The sequence below is a fragment of the Atheta coriaria genome, unplaced genomic scaffold (genome assembly GCF_025399875.1).
Source record: "Atheta coriaria isolate IRGN ID8LTWV9N9 unplaced genomic scaffold, Caltech_Dcor_3.1 hic_scaffold_7_pilon, whole genome shotgun sequence".
NCBI lineage: Eukaryota > Metazoa > Arthropoda > Insecta > Coleoptera > Staphylinidae > Dalotia > Dalotia coriaria.
Window position 1 is genome coordinate 2498359 of NW_027045449.1, and position 22908 is coordinate 2521266.

At 37.6% G+C, this 22908-nt stretch overlaps 7 protein-coding genes and 1 long non-coding RNA gene across 8 annotated transcripts; 3 read left to right on the forward strand and 5 right to left on the reverse strand.

Moving 5' to 3' along the window:
* Positions 1-2177: 2177 nt before the first annotated feature.
* Positions 2178-3210, reverse strand: Polr2G (DNA-directed RNA polymerase II subunit Rpb7). Its single transcript, XM_065308130.1, has 5 exons — positions 3063-3210; positions 2897-3006; positions 2619-2829; positions 2418-2555; positions 2178-2308 (listed from the first exon to the last, which is right to left on the reverse strand). Exons 1-5 carry the CDS (start codon positions 3072-3074, stop codon positions 2258-2260), a joined length of 522 nt encoding a protein of 173 aa, XP_065164202.1. The 5' UTR covers positions 3075-3210; the 3' UTR covers positions 2178-2257.
* Positions 3211-3391: 181 nt separating this feature from the next.
* bor (ATPase family AAA domain containing bor) lies at positions 3392-6159 on the reverse strand. Its single transcript, XM_065308297.1, is given in 5 exon segments — positions 3392-4106; positions 4168-4784; positions 4787-5397; positions 5460-5727; positions 5797-6159. Coding segments are annotated over 5 exon segments (1836 nt in total). The 5' UTR covers positions 6011-6159; the 3' UTR covers positions 3392-3980.
* Positions 6160-6383: 224 nt separating this feature from the next.
* LOC135796323 (DNA polymerase delta subunit 3-like) lies at positions 6384-8315 on the forward strand. Its single transcript, XM_065308306.1, has 4 exons — positions 6384-6584; positions 6653-6972; positions 7057-7691; positions 7748-8315. The coding sequence occupies exons 1-4, from the start codon at positions 6516-6518 to the stop codon at positions 7942-7944; spliced, it is 1221 nt and encodes a 406-aa protein (XP_065164378.1). The 5' UTR covers positions 6384-6515; the 3' UTR covers positions 7945-8315.
* On the reverse strand, positions 7925-15572 carry LOC135796333 (uncharacterized). The gene is made up of 2 exons (XR_010549309.1): positions 15132-15572; positions 7925-8446 (listed from the first exon to the last, which is right to left on the reverse strand). It is a non-coding gene; the product is annotated as an uncharacterized lncRNA (long non-coding RNA).
* On the forward strand, positions 13953-14637 carry LOC135796559 (uncharacterized). Its single transcript, XM_065308629.1, has 2 exons — positions 13953-14079; positions 14176-14637. Exons 1-2 carry the CDS (start codon positions 14014-14016, stop codon positions 14635-14637), a joined length of 528 nt encoding a protein of 175 aa, XP_065164701.1. The 5' UTR covers positions 13953-14013.
* On the forward strand, positions 14900-18637 carry Hsp60A (Heat shock protein 60A). Its single transcript, XM_065308298.1, has 4 exons — positions 14900-15059; positions 15927-16105; positions 16337-17731; positions 17796-18637. Exons 2-4 carry the CDS (start codon positions 15935-15937, stop codon positions 17958-17960), a joined length of 1731 nt encoding a protein of 576 aa, XP_065164370.1. The 5' UTR covers positions 14900-15059; positions 15927-15934; the 3' UTR covers positions 17961-18637.
* A 144-nt stretch (positions 18638-18781) lies between these two features.
* On the reverse strand, positions 18782-20964 carry LOC135796325 (Golgi integral membrane protein 4-like). Its single transcript, XM_065308308.1, has 3 exons — positions 20782-20964; positions 20211-20593; positions 18782-20155 (listed from the first exon to the last, which is right to left on the reverse strand). The coding sequence occupies exons 1-3, from the start codon at positions 20819-20821 to the stop codon at positions 19403-19405; spliced, it is 1176 nt and encodes a 391-aa protein (XP_065164380.1). The 5' UTR covers positions 20822-20964; the 3' UTR covers positions 18782-19402.
* A 653-nt stretch (positions 20965-21617) lies between these two features.
* On the reverse strand, positions 21618-22794 carry LOC135796329 (regucalcin-like). Its single transcript, XM_065308312.1, has 3 exons — positions 22544-22794; positions 22056-22487; positions 21618-21994 (listed from the first exon to the last, which is right to left on the reverse strand). Exons 1-3 carry the CDS (start codon positions 22704-22706, stop codon positions 21660-21662), a joined length of 930 nt encoding a protein of 309 aa, XP_065164384.1. The 5' UTR covers positions 22707-22794; the 3' UTR covers positions 21618-21659.
* Between the last annotated feature and the right edge of the window lie 114 nt (positions 22795-22908).

Sequence of the window (22908 nt, forward strand, 5' to 3'; positions counted from 1 at the left end):
TGAATCGTCCGCTTGCTTTTGTTGTAAATCGCGGATAACTAACAAATAACAAACGGAGTTTGTGAAGTGTGTTGCTTCAAATGATTGATGCTAAATTTAAATCAACATTGTTTCGATGGAACATTAAACAAGCGGAGAGATGCCACAGATAGATAAACGTCAACACACCGCGCCGCGGCCAGGAGTAAAGACAACCCGTTGAGTTGATTATTTACATTGGAAAATGATTCCAAACAAACATAACCTCACTTAATTCTAACATAACTTGTCATATTGATGTCAATTGTCAAATGTCAAAAGTGTTTGGTTAGAATTTAATGTAAAACTCATGTGAAACACTTTTTTAGCTGATTATACACGAAAATGTCCACGCATATGACGATGAATATAAATATGAACGAAATCGCTAAATTTAAAACTATTACGACGATCAACCGGTGATAAATCGCGATATTAAATATAAAACCGCCTTGTTTTTGCGCGTCCGGCGCGTGATTGCGCTCGAAAACCGTGTTTTCATTCACGTGCGAAGAAGAAAAAAAGACGAAACGCATTGGTTTTCTGTGTCACTCGGCCGGGCGGCGCGGAGGCGGCTAGCAAGTCGTCGGCGGCGTCATTAATAATCATTAACGAGATCTGGCGTCATTCTCGATGAACTGCATCACTCTGTATATCCGAACCAGCGCCAACCTCATCCAATTTTCGATGATTTATGATTTATCGAGAGCGCGCGCGCGCAAAAAAGCTTCATCAAACGCGATTGCGTATTCGTATTCGACATTCAACCGTTTTATTTGTTTGAAGTTCAGAAATGTTACCGTTCGATTTGCGGGGCCGCGTTTAGAGCCTAATAAATATTGCATTTTCGAGCCGAAGACGACGACGAAGGCGACGGCGAGCTCATTTGAATATATGAAGAGCTAGGAATCTCATCGCCACCCGAGATATCGTCTAACTGTAAAAGCAGGAATATTTTATTTCATTATGAAACGCGAACGTGTACTCCAACACAAATACAAACGAAATCATCAAATTAACTTACGTACACCGAGTGTTACAAACCAAAAACATAAAATACAACATAACCTAATTTATTAACCTATTTTTACCATAAAAAAAACAAGAAATAAATTTAATTTATGTTTATTTAATATGTCTGAAACACTCAAATATTTAATTTATCACTCGATTTGGGTGTTTTTCAAGCGATTAGCATAAAAACAATTTATTTCCCCAAGCGCATCTCTTCACTTCTTTTTTTTGTGATGGCGTCAGGCAAGTCAGATCAAACAAACCTAACGGGGATTATCGAGAACTAGACTTCGACTTGGGCTTCATCTTCATCTTCGCCTTTCGCTATTTCTCCTTTCAATCTACAATCCCGTCGAGCGCACGCTAGTCCGACATTAATCTGAGTAAACCCGGAGACTGGAGAACGAAGTGGTTTGACGGGTCGTCGCGATAGACCAACATCTTGCTAGGTCAATGCCTTGATACTTTTTGTTTGGAAAATTTTCAAATTTCAAAAACATAATAGTTGGCCGGTGTCAATTGTCCAATGATTAATAATGACATGAATTAAACGTTTGTGTATTTTACAAAGCCACATCACGCGGATTATATTAACAGTTATTCCTAATTTTATTACAACAATTTTTTCTTTCAAAAAAATCCTAACTGTTGATTTTGATCGTTAACCTATAAATGGATCGATTACTTCACCGTACATCACGTAAATCAATCCCACGCCGCGTCCCTTTGGCCAAGGTCTCTCAATTGGTGGTCGAAGCACTGAAAGCGTTGAAGCACCCCGATGGTTGCACGCTGCATCAATTGCGCAGTTATGTCAGCGAAATGCATGGCAAGATAAACGACGAGGCCATTTTGGATAAAGTACCCATGGCGTTGCAGCGCGGCGTGCAATTCGGCGCGATTAAACAGAGCGGGAATTTTTATAAACTAGACGCGATTATGGTGATGGCGTCCACGAAGAAACAGACCAAGCAGGCTGAGACACAAAAACCACGCGTAACCCAACAAGCGGAACGAAAAGGCCGAAAGAACAAAAGAGTTTTGAGGAAAAAAGACGAAAGTAAACTGGGACCGCAACCGAAAAAGGCTAAACAGAGACAATTGGCGTTTGCATCCAATCTAAATTAAATTAAATGAATGGATAATTCGATTTTTGACTGATTTTTTTTTATATAGAAACGTCGCATTTATGTGTTGAACATTAAAATTATCACCTATAATATGTTTAATTACTGATTAGTCCTAAGTAGTCGTCCATCAAAGTACCAATTGCAAACTGAAATTAAAAACATCATTTCAACCCAATTTTTAACCCATCAAAACATCCTAAATACACAAATAAATACAAGGAAACCAAATTTTAGAAAATAATTAAGGGTACTTACAATTCCTGTTGCATCAACTCTCGTTCCAACTATTTTTAACCGAATTTCGGCGTCTGCGCAGATTACAACATCTTCTTCTTTGGTTTTGTAGCACTGTGGGCTTGAACTTGGACAATATTCCATTTCAGCAGGAATAGACTAAACAAAACATATTATTTTTAAATGAATAATGAATTACTGAAATAAATGGTATTCACTTACATGATGTGAAATAAAACATGAAAGGGGTCCAATTTCAGCAAACATGCCAACTTTGTTCACTTGCCTCACCACAGCATCAAGCACTTCTCCCTTGAAAGGCCTGAACACAATAGCTTTGTATTTTACTGGATAAACAACAAAACCTTGGCCTGGAAGGATGAGGCCAGCACCAATATTGTCAATTGTTGTCACAGCAATAACAAAGCCATATCTGAATCATAACAAAATCCACAAAATTATAAAATGTCCAGTGAATATTAATGTATTTTTAAACCTACTTTCCAGTACAGGTGCCTTCAACCTCCGAATACAATTTTGTTTTGACCTTCTCAAGCAGCTGAGGCCCAAAATATTGTGGATGAAGGAGAATTTCGTGCTCCAACGATATCTGTACAAGTAATAATTTAATTAATTATTAATAAATAAAATATAACTAATATTTACGTGATAAAACATTTTCTAAATATGTTTGTGCTCTGCCTGCTTGTTGTTGTGAAATAATGTCTAGGTTAGAAAGCAGCACAAAACCGGCGTTGAAAAATACTCAAACAACATCCCTACGCCATCTACCGGCGTTAATGGGCGACTGAAAATACTCAAGGACGTTCGAAAATATTAAATCAAATACGGAGCGCCATCTGTTAACAATCAAACTAACTAAAAAACATAAAGCCTAGTACACGCGTTCAATCAAATATCACGCATATATGTTGTACATAGTAATCTTGTAATTTCTTACGGTTTGAATGAGACTTTACAAGAAAAGTAAAGTATACTGTACAAAAGAAATATATTTTGGCTTGGTTCCTTTTTTACAAATATTTTCTCGTCACTAGCACACCATATATCTTTGATATAATTTTTACAGTCCTTAAAAACTAATTTGTAGCAGTGGAGGATGCGCGGCGCCCCAACAGAGTTTAATATAAATCCTGCCGCAACCGGAACGCACTTTGCGCATTGCGACTTCGCAGATTCGATCACCTTTGCTTCATAAACAAAAAACGCTGAAGCAAACGGCCGACACAAATCACAAAATCGCGACCAAATGCAAGACACGCCCTCACATTCAATCCAGACCCCATGAAACTCATAAAAAAATATTCGCGCTACTATATTCCATGTGCTACAAACTTGAGCAATGCACGCGAGAATGTGATTCGAGGCTCAATGTACACTGCTCAAGCAAGTATCGTACACACGACAACAATTATTTAATACAACTACGCGTGTGAGTTTTATAAAACCAGCGGGGCGGACTGAATGCGAGCGCGTGTAATCTAAATTGGAGAGATATCACAAGTTGCCTACGAATTCGTCAAAATGTTATTATGTGTTGGTGGTATGCGAGTATGGGTTTGTTCATTTGGTTGCAGCGCCTACAGGCGTAGATCCCTCCTTTTCAAGCACCGGGATGTACGAATCTTCTTTTTCTGAGTGATAAATGCTCTTGGCCTCACGGCGTTCTTGTTCAGATTGCCACTCAACCTATTTTAAAAGAAAAAAAAACACATTATAATTAAACCAAGTAAAACTTTAAAAAAATTACCTTTTGTTTGTGCTGTTTAATTGCATCCAAACACCTATCCAAAACCATCTTCTCGGTTAACAAACCGTCCGCGCTGGCGTACGCAGCCGCTTGCCACGCCACACCTAATTTAGCAATTTCACGTCCAGACATACCCTCCGTCATACCCGCCATTTTGCTACACAGAGCACTGTAGTCAAACTGATCAACCTTCAACCGTCGTAAATTCTCCGCTGCTGGTTCCAGCACAAACTTTTTAAAGTACAGCCTCATCAAACGCTCACGCTCCTCCAATCCTGGCAGAGTAAACTCCACCATTTCGTCCAGACGATCATTGACAGCCCAATCAAACTGTTCCGGAGTATTCGACGCTAATACCAACATAAATTTACCACTCTGCTCACCGGTACGGTACAAAAACGCGTTTAACGTAGCTCTCAAATCCTCAGAGATATTTTCTGACGAACGCTTCCTCAAGAAAGCATCTGCTTCGTCAATGAAAAGAATCAACCCCTTACGAGTACCCCTTGCCCAGTCAAACACCTTATGCACAGCAGTAACACCATCTCTACCCATGGGTGCAATATCACCACCAGTCAAAATAGCATAGTCCATATTGGAATGCTTGGCGAGTTTTTAGCAAACATAGTTTTACCCGTACCGGGCGGTCCATGCATGAGAATATTCCGGTACATACCGCGATTTTGTTTCGTATTCTTCGTGGCAATGGCGATGTCACGCATGCGCTCTTCCAGTTTCGGCGCGAGGACAACTCCAGCGAGTGCGTCGCCTTGCTTTTCGCGTATTCGCTTGAACGCTTCAATTGGATGCTTGATTGATTCTAGGAAGGAAAATCTGGAAGTTTCTCTGACAAGAGATGGTTTCCCTAAACGGGCTTCGACATATCTTGCGGTTACACCAGTTGCACCTTTAGCAGAATAAATACCCAACGCAAGTAGAGACAAACCACCGACGGCAGTGACAACTTTATTCCAGTCGGTTAACATTGCCTGAGCGCCTTCACCAATCACAGTACCGGCGGTTTTGATGCCTTCCATGACAGTCAAACGGTTTTCGTTCGCTCTCAGACGGATCTGCTCCAGAGTCAAGTCGCGATTCTCGCGATCAACTTTAGCTTTTGCACGTAATTCAGCTTCGACGCGTTTCATCTCGTTTTGATGTCGCAGATCCATCTCGTGTTCGATTGTTGCACGACGCATTGCTTCTTGTTTCGCCACGCTTTCTTCTTGCCTATATTAATAATAATAAATCAATTATTTATATTTTTATTAATAAAATTTAAGTTTTATTACTTTTTAAGATTTTCTTCATTCTGTTTCTGTTGCTGGGCAAGTTGATCTTCATATCTCCTCCTGGACAATTGATCCTGATACTGTGCCCTGCTCTGATGTTGTTTGGTCTCCTCAGCAAGATATTTCCTCTTCTCTTCACCCTCTGTCCTCTTCTGCTCCACCTGCATCTGGGCAATATGTGCCTCATACTCCTTCACCTTGGCTTGATATTCGGACTGACGCGTCGCCTCCTGGAGCTTGGACAATTCCAATGCATCTTTGGCATGGCCTGCACACATTTACATACATATTATGTAATGTGGGAAAAATGTGATAATATAAATGAAATGTCACTTACTGGAGCGTTCTAATTCACGTGCGGCTTGTGCAGCTCGCTCGAGAGCAGATGAATCAAAACGGTACGCTTCCATGGCCTTCTTTTCTGCTCTGGAAAGGTTGGGCACATCGGGACTGCCGGCGCCGCCAGCGGGTGGAGCACTCAAACCTTCCAAACCAGTTGGCATTGCCGTATTGTCCGGCTGTTTTTTGCCATATCCGAATATCCACGACATGATGAGGTGATTCTAAGTTATTCACTGCACATTCAACTACGGCGGCCGGCTGATGAAATCGATCTTCGAACTGTTTCGAATCGGCAATGACTGAATGGGAATGACACTCCGCGAACGCGTGCTCGGAGATTGTGAGGGTTATGAACAAGGTACGAGCTGAGGAGTAAATCTATCTATAGGCAACCCAAAATACACGTTCATGAAAATCCTGCCGATTATTTAAATAAACCACTTTTTAAATACAAAATTAAAGATTATGCACATATTTAAACTCAATTATTTGCGTATCATTAATTATATTTTATAATTTATATTATACCTATATATTTCCTTTTTAATAATTACTTAAATGATGATTCTATGTCAAGTGCAGTAACTAAGCAAAATAGTGGCGCCAAATATTTAGGTGTTTCCCATGATTCCCTTTTGTGCCTGAACGAAAACTTCGTAAAAACCTTTGATAACACGCAGATAAACTTGTAAAATTTGAAGAAACTCGTCAGAAATGGATTCCGAGAGTGAAGAACTGTATTTAATGAAGTTGAAGCAATATGTTTACGACGAAGATAAAATCGTAAGTTTTAACCTCAAACTATTAATCTATTTTTTACTCTAATCTTTTAAAATGTATGTTTTACATAGGTAACAGCAGTTTCACTAAGTGTGAAACATAATATTGATATTCACACATCACATACCCTGCTGAAACAGTTTGTTGAGGATCAACAAGCAGCAAAAAATGATAAAAACTTGGGGATAAGTTACACATTAATGGGAACTCTGAAAGATTCTGGTACAAAGACTTTTATGATTGTAAAGCATGATCAGTTGGCAGAAAAGAAGAAATTGTTTAAGAATTTACAAGATGAGCTGGTTTACAGTGTACAAAAGACAGCTGATGTCAATTTTGATTTGGTTGCAATGGTTGACATGTGGAAATTGCCAAGTGATAAAGGCTCTCTGTAAGTTTTCATTTATTCTAATATTTTATTAGATTTATAGCTTAGTGTGAAGTAATTTTATTGTTAATTTGTATGTTTTTCAAGTTCTGGATGTACTATAAGTAAAAATTGCATCTTGCGCAAAAATCTCCCAAACAGAAAAGTGCTACCAACTGTAACACGCGCTGCGGGCACGGATAAATCTAAAGCTTCGCATTTATTCGCATCAAAATCAAAAGAAACTGCAAAAACATCAACATCTGACGTTATAAACAAGGAAGAGATTAAAAAGGAACCCAAAGAAACTAAAACAGAGAACAAAACTAATAAACTCACGAAGCAAAACTCTGGAGAAAAGAAAAATACCGCGATTGCCAATATGTTCGCTAAGGCGCCTCCACCAAAAGAGAAACCTGAACAAATCAAGCAAGAGGTGAAGGATGAGCCTGTAGAAGCCATGTCGATTGATGATGATGATAGCAATGATGAAGAAATTGATCTGAAGAAAAAAGAAACAAGCAAAAATTCAAGTAAGAAAACAATTAAGAAAAAAGAAGAATTATACGACAGCGGAACTGATGAAGAAGCGCAGAAAATAGAGGCTGCTAATAAAGCTAAAGCTAAAACTTCTCCCAAAAAGAAAGCTGCGGCTAATAAAAACAAGCGACAACGTGATAAGAGCGTGGAAAAACCACAAAAGAAGAGGAAGCGAATCGTTCAACACGTTGAAAGTGATGAAGGTAAATAATTTACATTTAAAAATTAATATTAAACATTAAAATTATTTATTGTGTAGATATTTTTGCTGATGATGATGAAGATACCGAACCAAATGATTCCAACATCATCGTATCCGATGATGATGCAGAGATAAAAACGACTCAAACGAAGAAATTGGCACCCAAAAACAGAAAAAGGAAATATGTTGATAAGACTACTATGGATGAAGATGGCTACATGGGTAATATTCATATTATTTACATATTAATATAATTTAATTGCTTTAATAAATTTTCAGTCACAGAAAAGAATTAGTCTATGAAAGTGCTGAAAGCGAGGAAGAAGACAAAGAAAATCCACCGAAGAAGCAGGAACCACAGAAGAAAGCATCGCCTGCGGATAATAAAAAGTATCACCACCATCAAACAATAAAAAGAAGAAACAAGCGATTAAACCTGCAAATCAGCCAACATTGATGAACTTCTTCAAGAAAAAGTGAAACAATGTTACAATTATGTTGTATTTTCTATTTATTCCCCAATGATATCATGGTATTCTAAATGTGTTTGTTTCAACTGTATTGTTAGTATTTTAAATTGTACCTACTTACCGGATGCATTACAGTAGTTGCTATTTTCTGAGAATTTGTTGAGTGGCAGCGGATTATTTCTTTTAAAGTGTTACCCCCACCCACAGCTTCCAGCGGGTATAATCTCGAGGGCCAAACCGACTTCCTATCATTCAATATTTTGATTTGTTTAATATCCGATCTCATCTGAAAGACAATTCAAACAATTAATAAGTTAATCTTAATTAAAATGGCGGCGATTGTTGAAACTTTAACTCCATTTGATCGTCATAGCAGTGTGTATAAAGGAATGGTAAGTAAATCTTTATTTTAACATTAAAAATTTATATTTTTGCTTTTACTATGAATTCTTACTTGAATTTCCATTTTAATTTTCTTGTTGTGTTATTATAATGCTAATTAGGCAAAATATGTCGAAATCACAATAAAATTAGAAACGCGACATGGAAATTGAGGATTTGAAATTAATATTATGTTTTTATGATTTATTAACTTAATTTTCTTTCTTAACAATTACAGAAAAGAGTCCGTAATACAAGAACATCAACATTATCTACAAAACCACAACCAGCTCATCCCAAGTCTTACTTAGACGAATTAGAATGGGTTCTCCGCTTGAAGGCTCTCCAATCATCATCATCGCAGCATCCAAACGCCGAACAATTTGTCTCCTACAAGGACTGGAAGCACGATCTGGATTACCCAAACTCACCCCGTAAATTTGAAGTGGTTTACACAGGTGTTGATGACACTACTCCTTGCCGCATGCATGATACCCTCGTCAGCGGTAATATCAACATGTTACCTTTGCAACCACAACGCAGGAAGACAACAGTTACAATCAAGAGATTCTCTAATTTGAAGAGAGAATATTCCATGCAACAAAACTGCCGTCGAAGAAAGCCAAGACGGATAATGAGTTGTTGAATATGACCATTGTTGAAGAGCGCAGGGATGAAAACTTTATTGAATACCCGGAACGCTTGCAGAGAAGGAATGAACGCCTTGTGAAGATGGTGGTTCCATTCATCAAGAAGAATTTGAAGAGGATTTTTGTGGGAGATTCCGAAGGCCAGAGTAATATGAAACAGGTGAAGACAAAATCTACGAAATTGTTTAATAATATCGCTGAGCATTACCGTTATAGGCATTTTGATAGGTTGGCTGAAGATAGAGAGGCTTTGATTAGTAAATATGATGATGTTGTGTAAGAATTTTCATTTTTTATTAGTTTTTATGTTGTATATATGTAAGTTTTGAAATAAATTGAATAAAATCTTGATTAGAACAATATTTGTTTCATTCATTTCATGATTTCAAGTGTTATTCTTTCTAAAATTCTCTCCTTGCAAGATGCTATTAAAATCTCATTAAATAAACATTTGAAAACCCAACCCTATTCTTCTGAGAAATTTCTGCGATACATTCTACAAATGCTGGCCTCTGATTGGTTGGAAATTAGTATCCCCACTCTTTTCATCTTTATTGTGTATCTCCCACTCCCACGTCCATCTTGATCCAATTTACTAATGCACTTATTTTCTTGTAAATATTTTGGGTTTTTCCACATCTCTCCATTCAAAACGTTTATATTCCACGTCCAAGTTCATTCAAACATTATTCTTGAATCAACTTTGCCACTATCAACATTGCAAATATAACCTCAATTCAAATTTCATTCAAAGTCTCAACGAAAAGTGTTCATATTTTTAAAGTGTGAGAGAAATAAAAGTTACGAGCGAAAAAAATGGATCAAGGTGAAAACTGCAACGTCGAATCATTGGTAAGAGTATTTCTTTACACATAATCATACACTTGAACTCTTTAGATCAAAAATTACTTATTATTGACTTAACCTTAACTTTAATCTGACGTTTTGAATTGTTACTTCAAAACCGAACCGCTAGATGGCTTCTCTTATTTTAACATTATTATAGTTCTAATGTAGTTTCCTATATTAGTTGACATATTACATTTGACAGAAACTCAATTTAACTCTATAAAATCGAATTGAACTACTCTGTAGACAGCTTAATTTAAATAAAACTAGTTCTAGTTTAAATTTAGCTTGTCTGAACTAATGACAATTTAATTTCTTATTTGAAAGTCGCGTCGATGCCTTAATCCGTGCAAACGACATATGCACAAGTTAATCTAAAGATTATTATCTAATTTGAAATTATTCATACTAAAAGTCAATCTAACAACAATTTTCTCGCAATTTTTGGTACATCATCCTCTAAATCCAGAATAATTGCTCTAATTCTCGGCGTCTACTCCGCTGTCTTAATCTTAATCCGCAACCTTTCTTCGTACCTGCGCAAATGCGCACAACTATTACCTACCTACTTTAAGAGGATTAGTTGTATTACTTTCTTATACAGGGTGTCTCAAATATACTATAATAATTTTTGGTTTTATTATTTTCTTTTACAGGAGCTGAATCCTCGTAATGCAACATTGGATTATATTTACTACGTGGAATGGCGCCAATTCACTGTCGATTATAATAATTCAACTCCAGAAAATTGCGAAGAAACAAAACAATCCAATGAAAATACACCATCACCAGGAAAAATGCAGATGCAAATGACACATTCGAGAGCTCTTCTTGGCGACTTTGATCATGTTATCAAAGAAATCCAAGACTACCACGACAAGATTAATAATTCAAGAAGAAAATCAAAGAAGTGTGTTCGATTTGAGTCTGACGATAAGCTGAACACATGTATTCCTGATGTGGATAATGAACTCGACATTAACGAAGTCGAAATTAATAGAATCAATACCAATAAATCCAAGAAAAGCAAGAAACAGCGTCAACAACTACAACTTGATGGCTTAAAAGATAAGGTAAATTCATCGCAAGAAGAAAGCATTGAATTTTTGTCAACGCCAAAGAAACACGGAAGGTTTTATAATTTCATTACCAAAAGTGGAATTAAAGAGAAAATTGAGAATTTTTTTATGCGTAAATCTCATAGAATGACTGATGATCAAAAAGTTAAAAAGATGGAGCGTTCAAACAGTTATTGCAGGCACGACGATGCAGATAATGTGATTCTGATCGATGATTTAGAATTTGAAGAGATTGATGCTTATGGATATAGTACCGTTTATTCCGGTGTTGAAGAATCTTCATGTTAATTAATAAATAAATCATGTAAATATTAAAACCTACGTATTGTAATCAATTTAGAAGAATAATAAAATATAATAAGTACAAATTCAATTGTGTTGCTTTATGTTTGTATTCTGTAGTTACTGATTTCACCCATGTCCATTTTTTGTTAATTGTAAATTGTGTATTACTATAAAGTAATACACATTTCAACGTTATACGAAGTTTGTTGTAAAATACAGTAAAATTAAAATAAGGAGAGACCGTAGATATTAAATAAAATTCAATATTAGTTTGAATAAAAATTTAGTACCTACATTTGACAATTTCAGGAAAATAAATAGGCACTTAAATAGTGACTATTTACCGACAATACACGATTATACCTACAAAACAACTACGAATTTTTAACTTTTATTACTTTTAATACCTAATTATTCCACTTCAAGTACCTACTTCCACTTCAGTTCCTATTATTCCTCAAAAATAGGAATAATACATTATGGTCGCATCCTATGTCCAAAAATTTTTACCTAACCGCTGGATAATCGTATTATGATTCCGGTAACATAATAAAAATAAAACAAATTTCACAAACCGGACCCTAATGACACTTCCTAACAAGGATTAACACTACTTTGACCACCAACATCCGTATTACCAACTGGTAAATATACAGCAATAAAACATAATAAGTTGTAAGTTTAAATGGCAATAAGAAAGCACATTGAAATATGTTAATGTTTTGGATTGAATTCACTTCAAAATCGACTCTTAAAACAGAAAATTTGACTTGATTTGAAGCAAAATTAAATTGAAAAGTTTGAAGCGTATAATAAAAGTAAAAGTAAAATTTATCAAATTTATTTGTAACCAGATTTGTATCAAAATTTCTCTGAAATCGGGTGCACATTATAAATATTTTATTACAAAAATCTTTACACCTGCGCACCCGTTACAGGTGCGGCAAAACATCTAAAAGTTATAAAAGTTAATCCAATAACGCATTAATTAATACGCACAACAATCGCAGTCATAAACCTCACTGCGCGTTTTTTGACTTTTACTACCCGATATCCATTTGTGCTCTCTTTTGCTATTTTATTGCAGTGTTGATCCACCTGATGCATTGCTTTTACAACCCTTTTTGTTTATCATACACCATATAACTTCATGTACCTATACTTGCACCTGTGCAAGAACACCAGTCAAACCAAAAGCACAAAAGCTTACTTTTTGAATCCTTTACCTATGCAAATCCGTCTATAGAAAATAATACACCGACTAGGATTTGCTGACTTTTATGATATCAATAATAAAGTCAGTCGATATTCGACTACCTGAAAAGTTTGCGATCCGTGATGGATTAAGCTCCGCAAAAGCGTGAGGCGAAAGTCGAGATAATCCAATTTGCGAGAACCAAAAGAGAAGTGACTTTATAAGCTGCTTATTAATCTATCGTCGATTTTTCGTTGGAATCAAGATTGAAATGTGTAAAATATCTGACACCAAGCACGTAACACAAAAACGGTAGCTGAACAAGACTTAGAGCGAAATTAAACAATGCAAAGAAATGTAAAGATTTTTGACATCTTCTTACATCATGAAAAGAGGATAAAAAGACAAGTATTATAAGTGCTTATAACACGAAAACATTTGTTAGAAACATGGTAGAAACGGTAGCTAAATTTACAAGTTACTTGCTACTGTTGGCAAGAGGATAAACATGTAAAATTGTTTAGAAAAGAGTTAAGTCAAGCGTAGAAATTGATGAAAAGAGTAGATGCATGAAGAATAGACTTGTTTGCTAAATATTTTTGGATTGAGAATCGAAATGTTGTGAAATAAAGGTTTAGACATCTATAAATACGTGAAAAGTACGATTTTTATGCGTTGAATATCAAAATAAAGGTGATTATGCTTGAAGATTTTTTGTATAATATTTTTATGAAGAAATTTAAATTGTTGGAAAATTATCACCCATTTAAGCGCGTAAATAATTAAAACTTATTAAACATACAAGAAACGAAATATTTTACACCGTAAAAAGACTTTAAAAATTAAAATAATTAAAATCAGTAATTTTTGAGCCTTTTCATGCATAGAACTTAGATTTTTTAGCCAAATTATACAAAAATTTACAAATATTTTAATTAATGGTAACTCGAAAAGTGCAGCTACAAAAACTACTCAGAATGAGAAGAAAACAAAAAAATTATCACAGAAAATCGGGAAAACTAATATTTTGCAACCAAACAGTCAAATCTTAATGCAAATTAAGCTTAAATAATGATTTAACCCACAAAAATCAAAAGTATGTAATTTTTTTTCATTTCTGCAACAAAAAAAAAACAGAAATTGTTGATCAGAACAGACAAAACTCCCCACCACATACAACCCCACCAACAATAACTTTGCAAATATTACGAACCATAAAGACATAAGCTACCTGCTCCTCGCGAAACCGTATGCAGAAACAACTACCTACCCCTAAAACTAAGGATTAGTAACTGCCGTCGCCCCGAAGGGTATTTAATCACCCTCAATCCGAAGGCAAACCACATTCGCTCTCCGATCATCGCCGCGACAACATTGAAATTTTATCCTTACCAAATTTCAAAACTTTAACAAAATGTGTCCCATACAGAGAACCACCAGCCAAACATCTTCCACATCAAGCACATCTGGCAAAAGTGATGTAAGTATTTATGAAATGCACAAAAATGAAAAACAACCAAAACAAAACCAAATGAAATGACAAATGACTAATGTTTTCATTATTTTTTATTAACAGAATGAATTGTACGCTCTGTGGTTAAAGAATCTCGAAGCCAACAAAGAAGAACGCAAATTCAAAGTTCGTTCGAAGTTTACCATCGATCCCAGCTTGGAATTAGTCAGTGGAAACTTGGTAATGCAGTATTCGGATTCTGCACCTTCAACGCCCTTCTCGTCGCCAGTAACAACGCCTACGAAGCCCGAAAAACCTGCAACACCTTCAGGAGCCTTTGAAACTCCTGATCAAGCGAACATCGCCATTTTGGATTCGCCCACGAAGAAGAAACGCGCATTATTACGCAAAAACCTCAACAAGCTTCTACAAAAGTTCCAGAAGATTAACGCGCGTCAAGAAGATGTGAGTTTCGGGCCAACATATCACAAATATCAATACAACTGCAGTTTGTATGATCAATTTGACAAGCTGAACACGAGCAATGGCAGTCAAATGTTTCACACTTGCATTGAAGCAATGTAAAAAGACACTGCAAGACTTAAACTTGTGCAATATTTGTTACTACATTGTTAATTTTGATTATATATTCTATTTGTGACGGGTTTTAGTTAGTTTTAAGAACGTTTATCGTTTTAAATGATAATAAATACAACTTGTGATCATGAAGTAACATTTTGTTTTTCTAGAAACTTCTACAGTTTCAAACTGTAGGCAACCATGTTTATTTTGTTATGTAACACGAGTTCATACGATTTTCGCCGACATCCTGACATATCGCACTCTCGCTCACGCACATTCTCATTCCCCAACGCGCGTTTCATTCCACAACTAATCGAGGTGTGCTACTGATCGGTGGCGTTTTTTCGCAGCGGCGTTTCATCGTACACGGTACATACCGGCCGTCTAACCCACATTTCTTACGTTTACAAGAGTTTATACCACAGGTAAGTGCATCATCTTCATACCATATATGTTTTACATGCTTGATATATTGATTTAAGTAGTGTTTTACTCACCGACAGCAAGAAATTGCGGTCACGGCGGCCGACAGTCATGTCTGCGTTTAGGTTAGGAGATACCATGTGCCATTAAGCCGAAGTTGTAGTAAAATCAATCGAAATTTAACACTAGTCAATTAATATGAATGTAGAATTATGTAATAATTGATTATGTTTAGGTTGCACCAAGCTTTGAATGTTATTTATACGGAAAATGTCGGTTTTTCTTGTTAAAACTATGCGGCTCGGCCGGGGTTATCGCCTGGCTGCAGCCATCTTAGGGTTAGGAACGTTCTCGAAGATTCTAGAATGTTCTGATTGAAGTCCAATCGCCGCACATGTACTACACTATCGGTTGTTAACATTTATGAAGATGATTATTTTTTATTAATAGAATTCACGCGGCCATTCATTTCATATTTTAATTTAATCATATAACTTTTCTGTAAAATACCAATCACCATTGTAAATCATGAAATAATGAATTATTAATTTAAATTTATAAAATGCACGCATTAGAGCCCGAGCATAGTCAACCCTGCTAGCTCGGGTGTCGAAGCCGTGCGAAATTAACGCATATCGTGTTTATTCGAAAACTTTGTCGCCATGACAGTTTTCCCTCATGATATGCAACAATTAAAACAATTCACTGCATAAAAATCACCTCGTCTGTGGAAAACAAATATAAGTCTCGTTTCGTTTGATTTGTCTCGCGTGTCACGTGCGCTGACAATTTCTAGTATTTCGGTTGCTCGTAGAAGCGGTTTTGCGATTTATTTTATTTGTGATTCTAAAGACCCGGTTCAATTACAGATTGCCAAATGTACCGCCTACCTGCAACCCTTCGGCTGATCGGCCTGCGGCGCTGCAATGCTGCCCAGATCCAGCGCTTTTACGCCAAGGACGTCCGATTTGGTTCGGAGGTCCGCGCGATGATGCTGCAGGGCGTTAACGTGCTCGCTGATGCCGTTTCAGTCACAATGGGACCCAAGGTAAAGAAATAACATATTTTTATAATAAAATAATTATGTAGCATGCATTAGAGCCCGAGCAAAGTCAACTCAGCTCGTTCGGGTGTCGAAGCCATGCGAAAGTAACAGCTCAATGTGCTTTTATAAGTTTCTGTCTTCATGACGAGATTTTCACGTGCATTTTGCGACATTTTTATGTTATTTTAACTAAATTATTGTATTTTACAACTATTTTTGCTTGTTTTTCAATAGGGACGTAATGTAATCATTGAACAATCCTGGGGTTCCCCTAAAATCACCAAAGACGGCGTTACCGTAGCTAAAGGAGTCGAGCTGAAGGATAAATTCCAGAATATCGGCGCCCGCCTCGTGCAGGATGTCGCTAATAATACCAACGAAGAAGCTGGTGATGGCACAACCACCGCCACTGTCTTAGCCCGCTCAATCGCTAAGGAAGGTTTCGAAAACCTCGGCAAAGGCGCAAATCCCGTCGAGATCCGTAAAGGTATCATGATGGCCGTTGATCAAATTAAAGACACGCTGAAGAAACTCTCGAAACCAGTCACTACTCCTGAGGAAGTCGCGCAGGTAGCCACCATTTCAGCAAATGGCGACGCAACCATCGGTCAGCTCATCTCTGATGCTATGAAGCGTGTTGGTAAAGAGGGAGTCATCACCGTCAAGGACGGAAAGACCCTAAACGACGAACTGGAGGTTATTGAAGGCATGAAATTCGACCGTGGATACATCTCGCCCTATTTCGTCAACAGTACCAAAGGAGCTAAGGTAGAATACCAGGATGCGTTGTTACTCCTCAGCGAGAAAAAGATCTCGAGCGTGCAAAGCATTGTCCCAGCTTTAGAATTGGCTAATTCTCAGCGCAAACCTTTGATTATCATCGCTGAAGATGTCGATGGTGAGGCATTGACCACCTTGGTGGTGAACCGTCTGCGTATTGGACTTCAGGTGGCTGCTATCAAGGCGCCAGGTTTCGGTGACAACCGTAAGGCTACACTTTCTGATATGGCTATCGCCAGTGGCGGTATTGTCTTTGGGGATGATGCCAACATTGTCAAGTTGGAAGATCTCAAATTGGCTGATCTTGGAAAGGTTGGCGAGATTGTTATCACCAAGGATGATACTTTGATTCTGAAGGGAAAAGGCACCAAGGAACACATCGATAAACGCGCTGAAGAGATCCGTGACCAGATTGAGAACACCACATCTGAATATGAAAAGGAGAAATTACAGGAACGTTTGGCTCGTTTGGCTTCCGGTGTAGCTGTGTTGAAAATTGGTGGCAGCAGTGAGGTGGAGATGAACGAGAAGAAAGACCGTGTTAATGATGCGTTGAACGCTACCAGAGCAGCTGTTGAGGAAGGTATTGTACCCGGTGGTGGCACCGCTTTGATCAGATGCATCAAGACCTTGGATAGCATTAAAGCAATCAACAGTGATCAGGCGACTGGTGTGGAAATTGTCCGCAAATCACTGCGCGTGCCTTGCATGACTATTGCAGCTAACGCTGGTGTCGACGGTGCACAAATTGTCGCCAAGGTGGAAGCCATGGATGGTGATCATGGTTATGATGCGAGAAACAATGAGTTTGTTAACATGGTTGAGAAGGGTATTATTGATCCCACCAAGGTAAATAAATTATAATTTTATCAAAATATTGTTAATGATAAAACTAATGAATTAATTGTTGCAGGTTGTAAGGACTGCTTTAACTGATGCTTCCGGTGTTGCATCCCTCCTGACGACAGCCGAGGCCGTGATCACAGACATCCCCAAGGAAGACCCACCGATGCCAGGCGGTGGCATGGGTGGTATGGGAGGAATGGGCGGTATGGGTGGCATGGGCGGCATGATGTAAACCGTCACACACCAACCACACAAACCTCTTCATCACTTCTCAAGGGTACAAACCAAAATTAACTATTTCCACATACACTAACACCGTGCAGCCAGTTCTGTCTGCGTTGATAACCACCAAACGTGCGTCACAACTCAATTTTTTACTACGTACGAAATTTGTGACGAAATTGTTTGTGTTTCTTGACTCGAAACGTTCCCAAATATCAGTCATGTGTCAATCATCGCATCATTCTTGATCATCAAATTCATCGTGTGCCTGTTCTATGAATGCGAAATTTTCTGCATGTGTGAATGCGTAGACTCTTCAATGCCGACTTCCATTATTTTTGGCGGGAGAGACTAATGTGTATATTGTGTGCGTACATTATTATAAATGGAAAGCGCATTTTTTCCTCTTTTGTTTAGAAAACGTTTGCCGAGTAAAATTCGGTCGAGTCATTTAGTTATTGGAAAGCGTGTTCGTACTAGTGTGCATTGTGTAACTAAATGTGAAACGCAGAACTACATTTTGCCAACGACGAGACGAATGTAAATGTAAATGAAACGAATATAAAAATTTGTTATATTGTATAGTGTTGTTTCATATGTGAAGCGGCTGCAATTGCATTGATTGTGCATTTCGTAGTTTTTAGAGGACAAATATCTTGTTTTAAATAAAATATTTTTGTTTATAAACTTCATTTGTGTAATACTTATGAATACGCATTTCAATCAAGGTAAGCAACAATTCACCAACGCTGCAAATCGCAATCATTTGATTGACCTCATTGCACAAGCAGTGATTCCATCATCAAAGTATGAAAATTCGAAACTTGTACATTATGTACCAAGTATATTTATTTATATGTATGTACAAATTGCAAAAATCGTGTAATATGATTCCAATTAGATTTATCCCCTCTCATATTCGACAAACCACCTATGAAATTTGACCATCATTACTAAAAGTATGAATTTTATAATGTCTAAACATCAAAATTTCTATAAATCTATACAATATCTTCCCCTACCGTCTCGAGACTAAGTACAAAACAATCTTTTGGTTCTACTTCGACCTCACAAATAAACAGTAAATAATACTTTCGATAGAAATGATATTCTATGCAATCTAACTGTACAATTGGCTTACTTAGCGCTTACATTCGAGAATATTCACAAAAGTTCAAGTTAAGCATGTTTAGATTATAGTAAATCGAAGAATTAAAGATGATTTCCACTTGAATCATCAATTGTAAATGCAGAATATGTTTCGTTTAGTCCCATTACTTACTTAAATCATGTGTGTTTTGTAAATTCGTTCCGTTTCACATAATAACCAAATATTGCAATCAATCACATAGGTTAGGTTAGGTTTATAGATAATTAGATATAGGTACTCTAGTAAAAAATGGCAAAGAAAAGCAAGTCACAAAATAATACCCACCTAGTAAGTAAATGTACCTAGTTTCGTATAGCTTGTGGTAGTTGCGGATTCACACCATCCGCTCCATCATCACCTTCTTCAATATCGTCGATATTCGGCCCTTCGTAATCGGGATCGTTCGGGTCCGCGTTTAAATCATCCAGATGTTTCTTTGCTTTACCACTATCCTTATTCGCAACAATCACATGATTATCATGATTCGGCAGGTCGAACACTTCAATCCCCTGGTCCTCTTTATCAGCCTGTTGATTAAACTGATCTTTGAGTTCGTCCTTCTTGTCGTCAGGTTTATCGCCTACGTTTTTGTACCGGTCATCAAACGGCTCGTCTTTGTTAGGTTTCACAAGCACATCAGGCTCTTTTTGTTGCGCGATCTTCTGATTATCGTAGTTTTTATCTCTGCTATCATCGACGTTTAGATTCGGCGCGGGTACAACGCCATCAGGGAAGTTGCCTTGATAAGGAAGTGGTAATAGCAGTGATTTTTTAGTCGTGGATGATTTGGAATTGGAAGTTTCTGGCGTGGCGGAAGGCGCGTTCAGAGGCAGCGCTGCGTTCAGTACTTTCGGCGAGGTTTTCGGCGTGTAGACTTTCGCGTTGTTGTTGTTTTGAGATGGCGGCGGTAATACCGCGCCGTTTTCGTTATTGTTTTGCTCGTTGTGCTCGACAGGTATGACGAATCGTGCGTTACCGACTGGGATTACTTTGTTAAACTGCGTTGACGAGTATTCCGTACGCCTCACAGCTTCTTGTTTATTGTTTAATAAATGCTGAAATGAAAAATATTTTTATTTGTTTGAATTTAATGGAAATATATTGACTTACTGCAAGTTTTTCTTTTAACTGTGTGTTTTCTGTCTGTAGAGCGTCTTTTTGTGCGCGTATATGATGAATAGAGTTTTCTTTATCCACAACACTTCGTTTCATCTCTTCCTGGACTTCTTTCAGTTTTGCCTGCAGTTGATTGAGGGAATCTAGTTGTTCTCTTTGTATTTTACTGCATTCTTCTTTGAAATCATCGTGTTGTGTTTGTAAAAGGTTGTAATGTTGTTGGAGCGTTGAAAAACGCAGTTTGCCTTCATTTGCATTCTTTTCACATTTCATCTTCTCTTCGTTGAGCTTGTCTGTGTAATCCTGTTTCACATTCTGATGTTCAACCTTTTCACTTTGTAGGGTTTTTTCTAATCGTTGCTTGTAATCAAATACAACTAGAAATAAATCATATTTCTCTTAGATTTACAATAAACCGAGACAAATTAATAGAAAAAAATAGAATCATTGCTCTAAAACGCAATAATAATATGAATTCTAGAAGATTTTCATGTGATTTATAAAAATTATCAATAAAACACCTCAAAAAACCGATTGTTTTATCAATAATAACACAAATTCTCACCGTTAAGTTGTTGTGCGGTTTTTCCTGCTCCTGCCGACATCGTTCATAGGATTTCTGTGCATCTTCGAGGAGATTACTGACATTCTTGTAGCAGGCGATGAGCACGACGAGAAGCAGCGCGCACACCAGGTACACGACGATGCGACCCTTCGTGACGCGGCCGATGCGTGACGCAGTCATCACATGCGATGGGCGCGCGCGATCATCGACAGCGCGCTAATTCCAATCAGCCGACCGGGCGCTAATCATGCGCTAATTACACTTCTCTGTGCACATCGATGTGGCGAGACCCTAGCACCAGCGTCTGCGAGAAATTGCTAGCGTTATGTATGTTATAACCTCGGCGTGCGGCAATACAGAAACTCTGTGCGCGGCGTTTACGGTTGTTTTGAGTCGTGCGCTTGCTGTGTTTGACGTTTGCGGTGTTTGCGCTGGTTTACTTTCGGATTTTGCTTGAGTTGTGAAGCAAATTGAAGTTTGCTTATCGTCGCGCACAGCAGTTTTTATGTTTGTGTGGGTAGTATGTGAACAACCGCAAGATGCGCAGCATGCGCAGTGTTTGACAAGTTGTAAAATGAAAACAATACCAAGTGTTACGATACGTTGAAAATATTAATGAAACGTTAAGTCAATTATTTTTCTGTTAACTATTTAAAAATTTACGAGTACTTAGATTATCGTGTTGTAGTTGTAGTAAATTGTTTCGGCCATTTTATACCCAATCAGTAGCCACCATTTTGTGTAACCATTTCTGTACATTGTATTAAGTTCCAGATAACTTATCAGTTATCAGACAATGTAAATATTAATTCATTGTGTGTATTTGCATATCTCGATTTAAAAAAATATTTATTTGTATCACAGAACTGTGATTAAGTTTACAAAACAGCTTCGTTCATCGGGAATCCCTTAAAGCCTGTGTTGGTAATTTTATAGACCGCACCATGAACAGGCGCTGTTAAAGCAGGATCGAAGAGTCGTGCGCTTGTCACATAGAGCTCGTCGAGATTGTCACCACCCCACGCAACTGATGTAATTTGTTTCGCAGGAATGTCCACCTTCTGCATAAGTTTACCATCTTTACCCGAAACTTGCAAAACGCACGCGCCGTCAAACACAGCCACCCATAAATTATCCTCTGTGTCGATTGTCATGCCATCTGGACCGCCAATAACTCCAAGTTTGGGTAATTCAGCGAGAGTTTTACGATTTGCTAATAATAAACAAGAAAAAAATATAAAATAATCATTTGTAGCGATTAATTTTATACGTACAAATGTTTCCAGTTGCTAAATCAAAATCAAACACCTCGACACGTTGTGTAGGTGTATCAATATAATAAAACTTAGTATTATTCTTGTTCCAAACCAAACCATTAGAGATAGTCACATCACCAAAGTGATGTTTCGGTTTTCCAGCGTGCAGAGAGTAGAAAGACGCGTTCTCTGAAAACTTCATTGTTTTCGGATCGTGTACACCAATGGTCCCGAACCAGATACGACCGGAAGCGTCGCATTTGCCATCATTGATACGATTCCCAATGACATCAGCAGCTGTATCCACCTCGGCGATTTTCTCAAATGAAACTTTCGTTGATTTTCCATCCCAGGTAACAACGCCCAAGTCACGGTCAACGGAAATCACGAATTTATTCGGCTGGTTTTTAACCGGAATGATGAGTGATACACTGCGGCCATCATGACCATCTAAACCAGAAAACAAAATAAGTTTCGTTTGTCACTTGTTTTTGTATTTAGCTTACCAATAGAAGCTTTAGTTGATGAATTGGTAGCTGGGCAATACTTATGAATAGTCCCACCCTCGATATCAACGAAATATAAAGTTTTTGATACAGGATCCCAGTGCGGACCTTCACCCAACTGGGTATTACCAGCCGCGTCGATTCTTGTAACCGTAGGCGCCATTTTTAATGAAAATACAAGAAAATTTTATTTAAACTAAGGAAGACCTTGCTTAAGCACGGTTAACCTAGAAAATGTGTCCGTCTATAAGCCGCACGTCTTATAAACGATTTCATATCGCATAAAAACGCGTGAACATTAGTTACAATTACACCATATCAATTAGATAATAGTCTATCAATGTCGAAATGACCTTGACCACTGC

What these genes read in the sequence shown, in the direction of transcription:
- LOC135796325 (XM_065308308.1), bottom strand. Translation starts at nt 20,821, where the DNA reads ATGTCGGCAGGAGCAGGAAAAACCGCACAACAACTTAACG. An exon ending in AACCGCACAACAACTTAACG is followed by an intron (nt 20,594 to 20,781) that starts GTGAGAATTTGT and finishes ATTTATTTCTAG; the next exon opens with TTGTATTTGATTACAAGCAA. An exon ending in AGTTAAAAGAAAAACTTGCA is followed by an intron (nt 20,156 to 20,210) that starts GTAAGTCAATAT and finishes TTTTCATTTCAG; the next exon opens with CATTTATTAAACAATAAACA.
- Polr2G (XM_065308130.1), bottom strand. An exon ending in GAAGGCACCTGTACTGGAAA is followed by an intron (nt 2,830 to 2,896) that starts GTAGGTTTAAAA and finishes GTTATGATTCAG; the next exon opens with ATATGGCTTTGTTATTGCTG. An exon ending in CATGTTTTATTTCACATCAT is followed by an intron (nt 2,556 to 2,618) that starts GTAAGTGAATAC and finishes TGTTTTGTTTAG; the next exon opens with TCTATTCCTGCTGAAATGGA.
- Hsp60A (XM_065308298.1), top strand. Translation starts at nt 15,935, where the DNA reads ATGTACCGCCTACCTGCAACCCTTCGGCTGATCGGCCTGCGGCGCTGC. An exon ending in CAGTCACAATGGGACCCAAG is followed by an intron (nt 16,106 to 16,336) that starts GTAAAGAAATAA and finishes GTTTTTCAATAG; the next exon opens with GGACGTAATGTAATCATTGA. An exon ending in GTATTATTGATCCCACCAAG is followed by an intron (nt 17,732 to 17,795) that starts GTAAATAAATTA and finishes TAATTGTTGCAG; the next exon opens with GTTGTAAGGACTGCTTTAAC.
- LOC135796323 (XM_065308306.1), top strand. Translation starts at nt 6,516, where the DNA reads ATGGATTCCGAGAGTGAAGAACTGTATTTAATGAAGTTGAAGCAATAT. An exon ending in TTTACGACGAAGATAAAATC is followed by an intron (nt 6,585 to 6,652) that starts GTAAGTTTTAAC and finishes TGTTTTACATAG; the next exon opens with GTAACAGCAGTTTCACTAAG. An exon ending in ACACGTTGAAAGTGATGAAG is followed by an intron (nt 7,692 to 7,747) that starts GTAAATAATTTA and finishes TTTATTGTGTAG; the next exon opens with ATATTTTTGCTGATGATGAT.
- LOC135796559 (XM_065308629.1), top strand. Translation starts at nt 14,014, where the DNA reads ATGTGTCCCATACAGAGAACCACCAGCCAAACATCTTCCACATCAAGC. An exon ending in GCACATCTGGCAAAAGTGAT is followed by an intron (nt 14,080 to 14,175) that starts GTAAGTATTTAT and finishes TTTTATTAACAG; the next exon opens with AATGAATTGTACGCTCTGTG.
- LOC135796329 (XM_065308312.1), bottom strand. Translation starts at nt 22,706, where the DNA reads ATGGCGCCTACGGTTACAAGAATCGACGCGGCTGGTAATACCCAGTTG. An exon ending in ATCAACTAAAGCTTCTATTG is followed by an intron (nt 22,488 to 22,543) that starts GTAAGCTAAATA and finishes TTTCTGGTTTAG; the next exon opens with ATGGTCATGATGGCCGCAGT. An exon ending in TTTAGCAACTGGAAACATTT is followed by an intron (nt 21,995 to 22,055) that starts GTACGTATAAAA and finishes GTTTATTATTAG; the next exon opens with CAAATCGTAAAACTCTCGCT.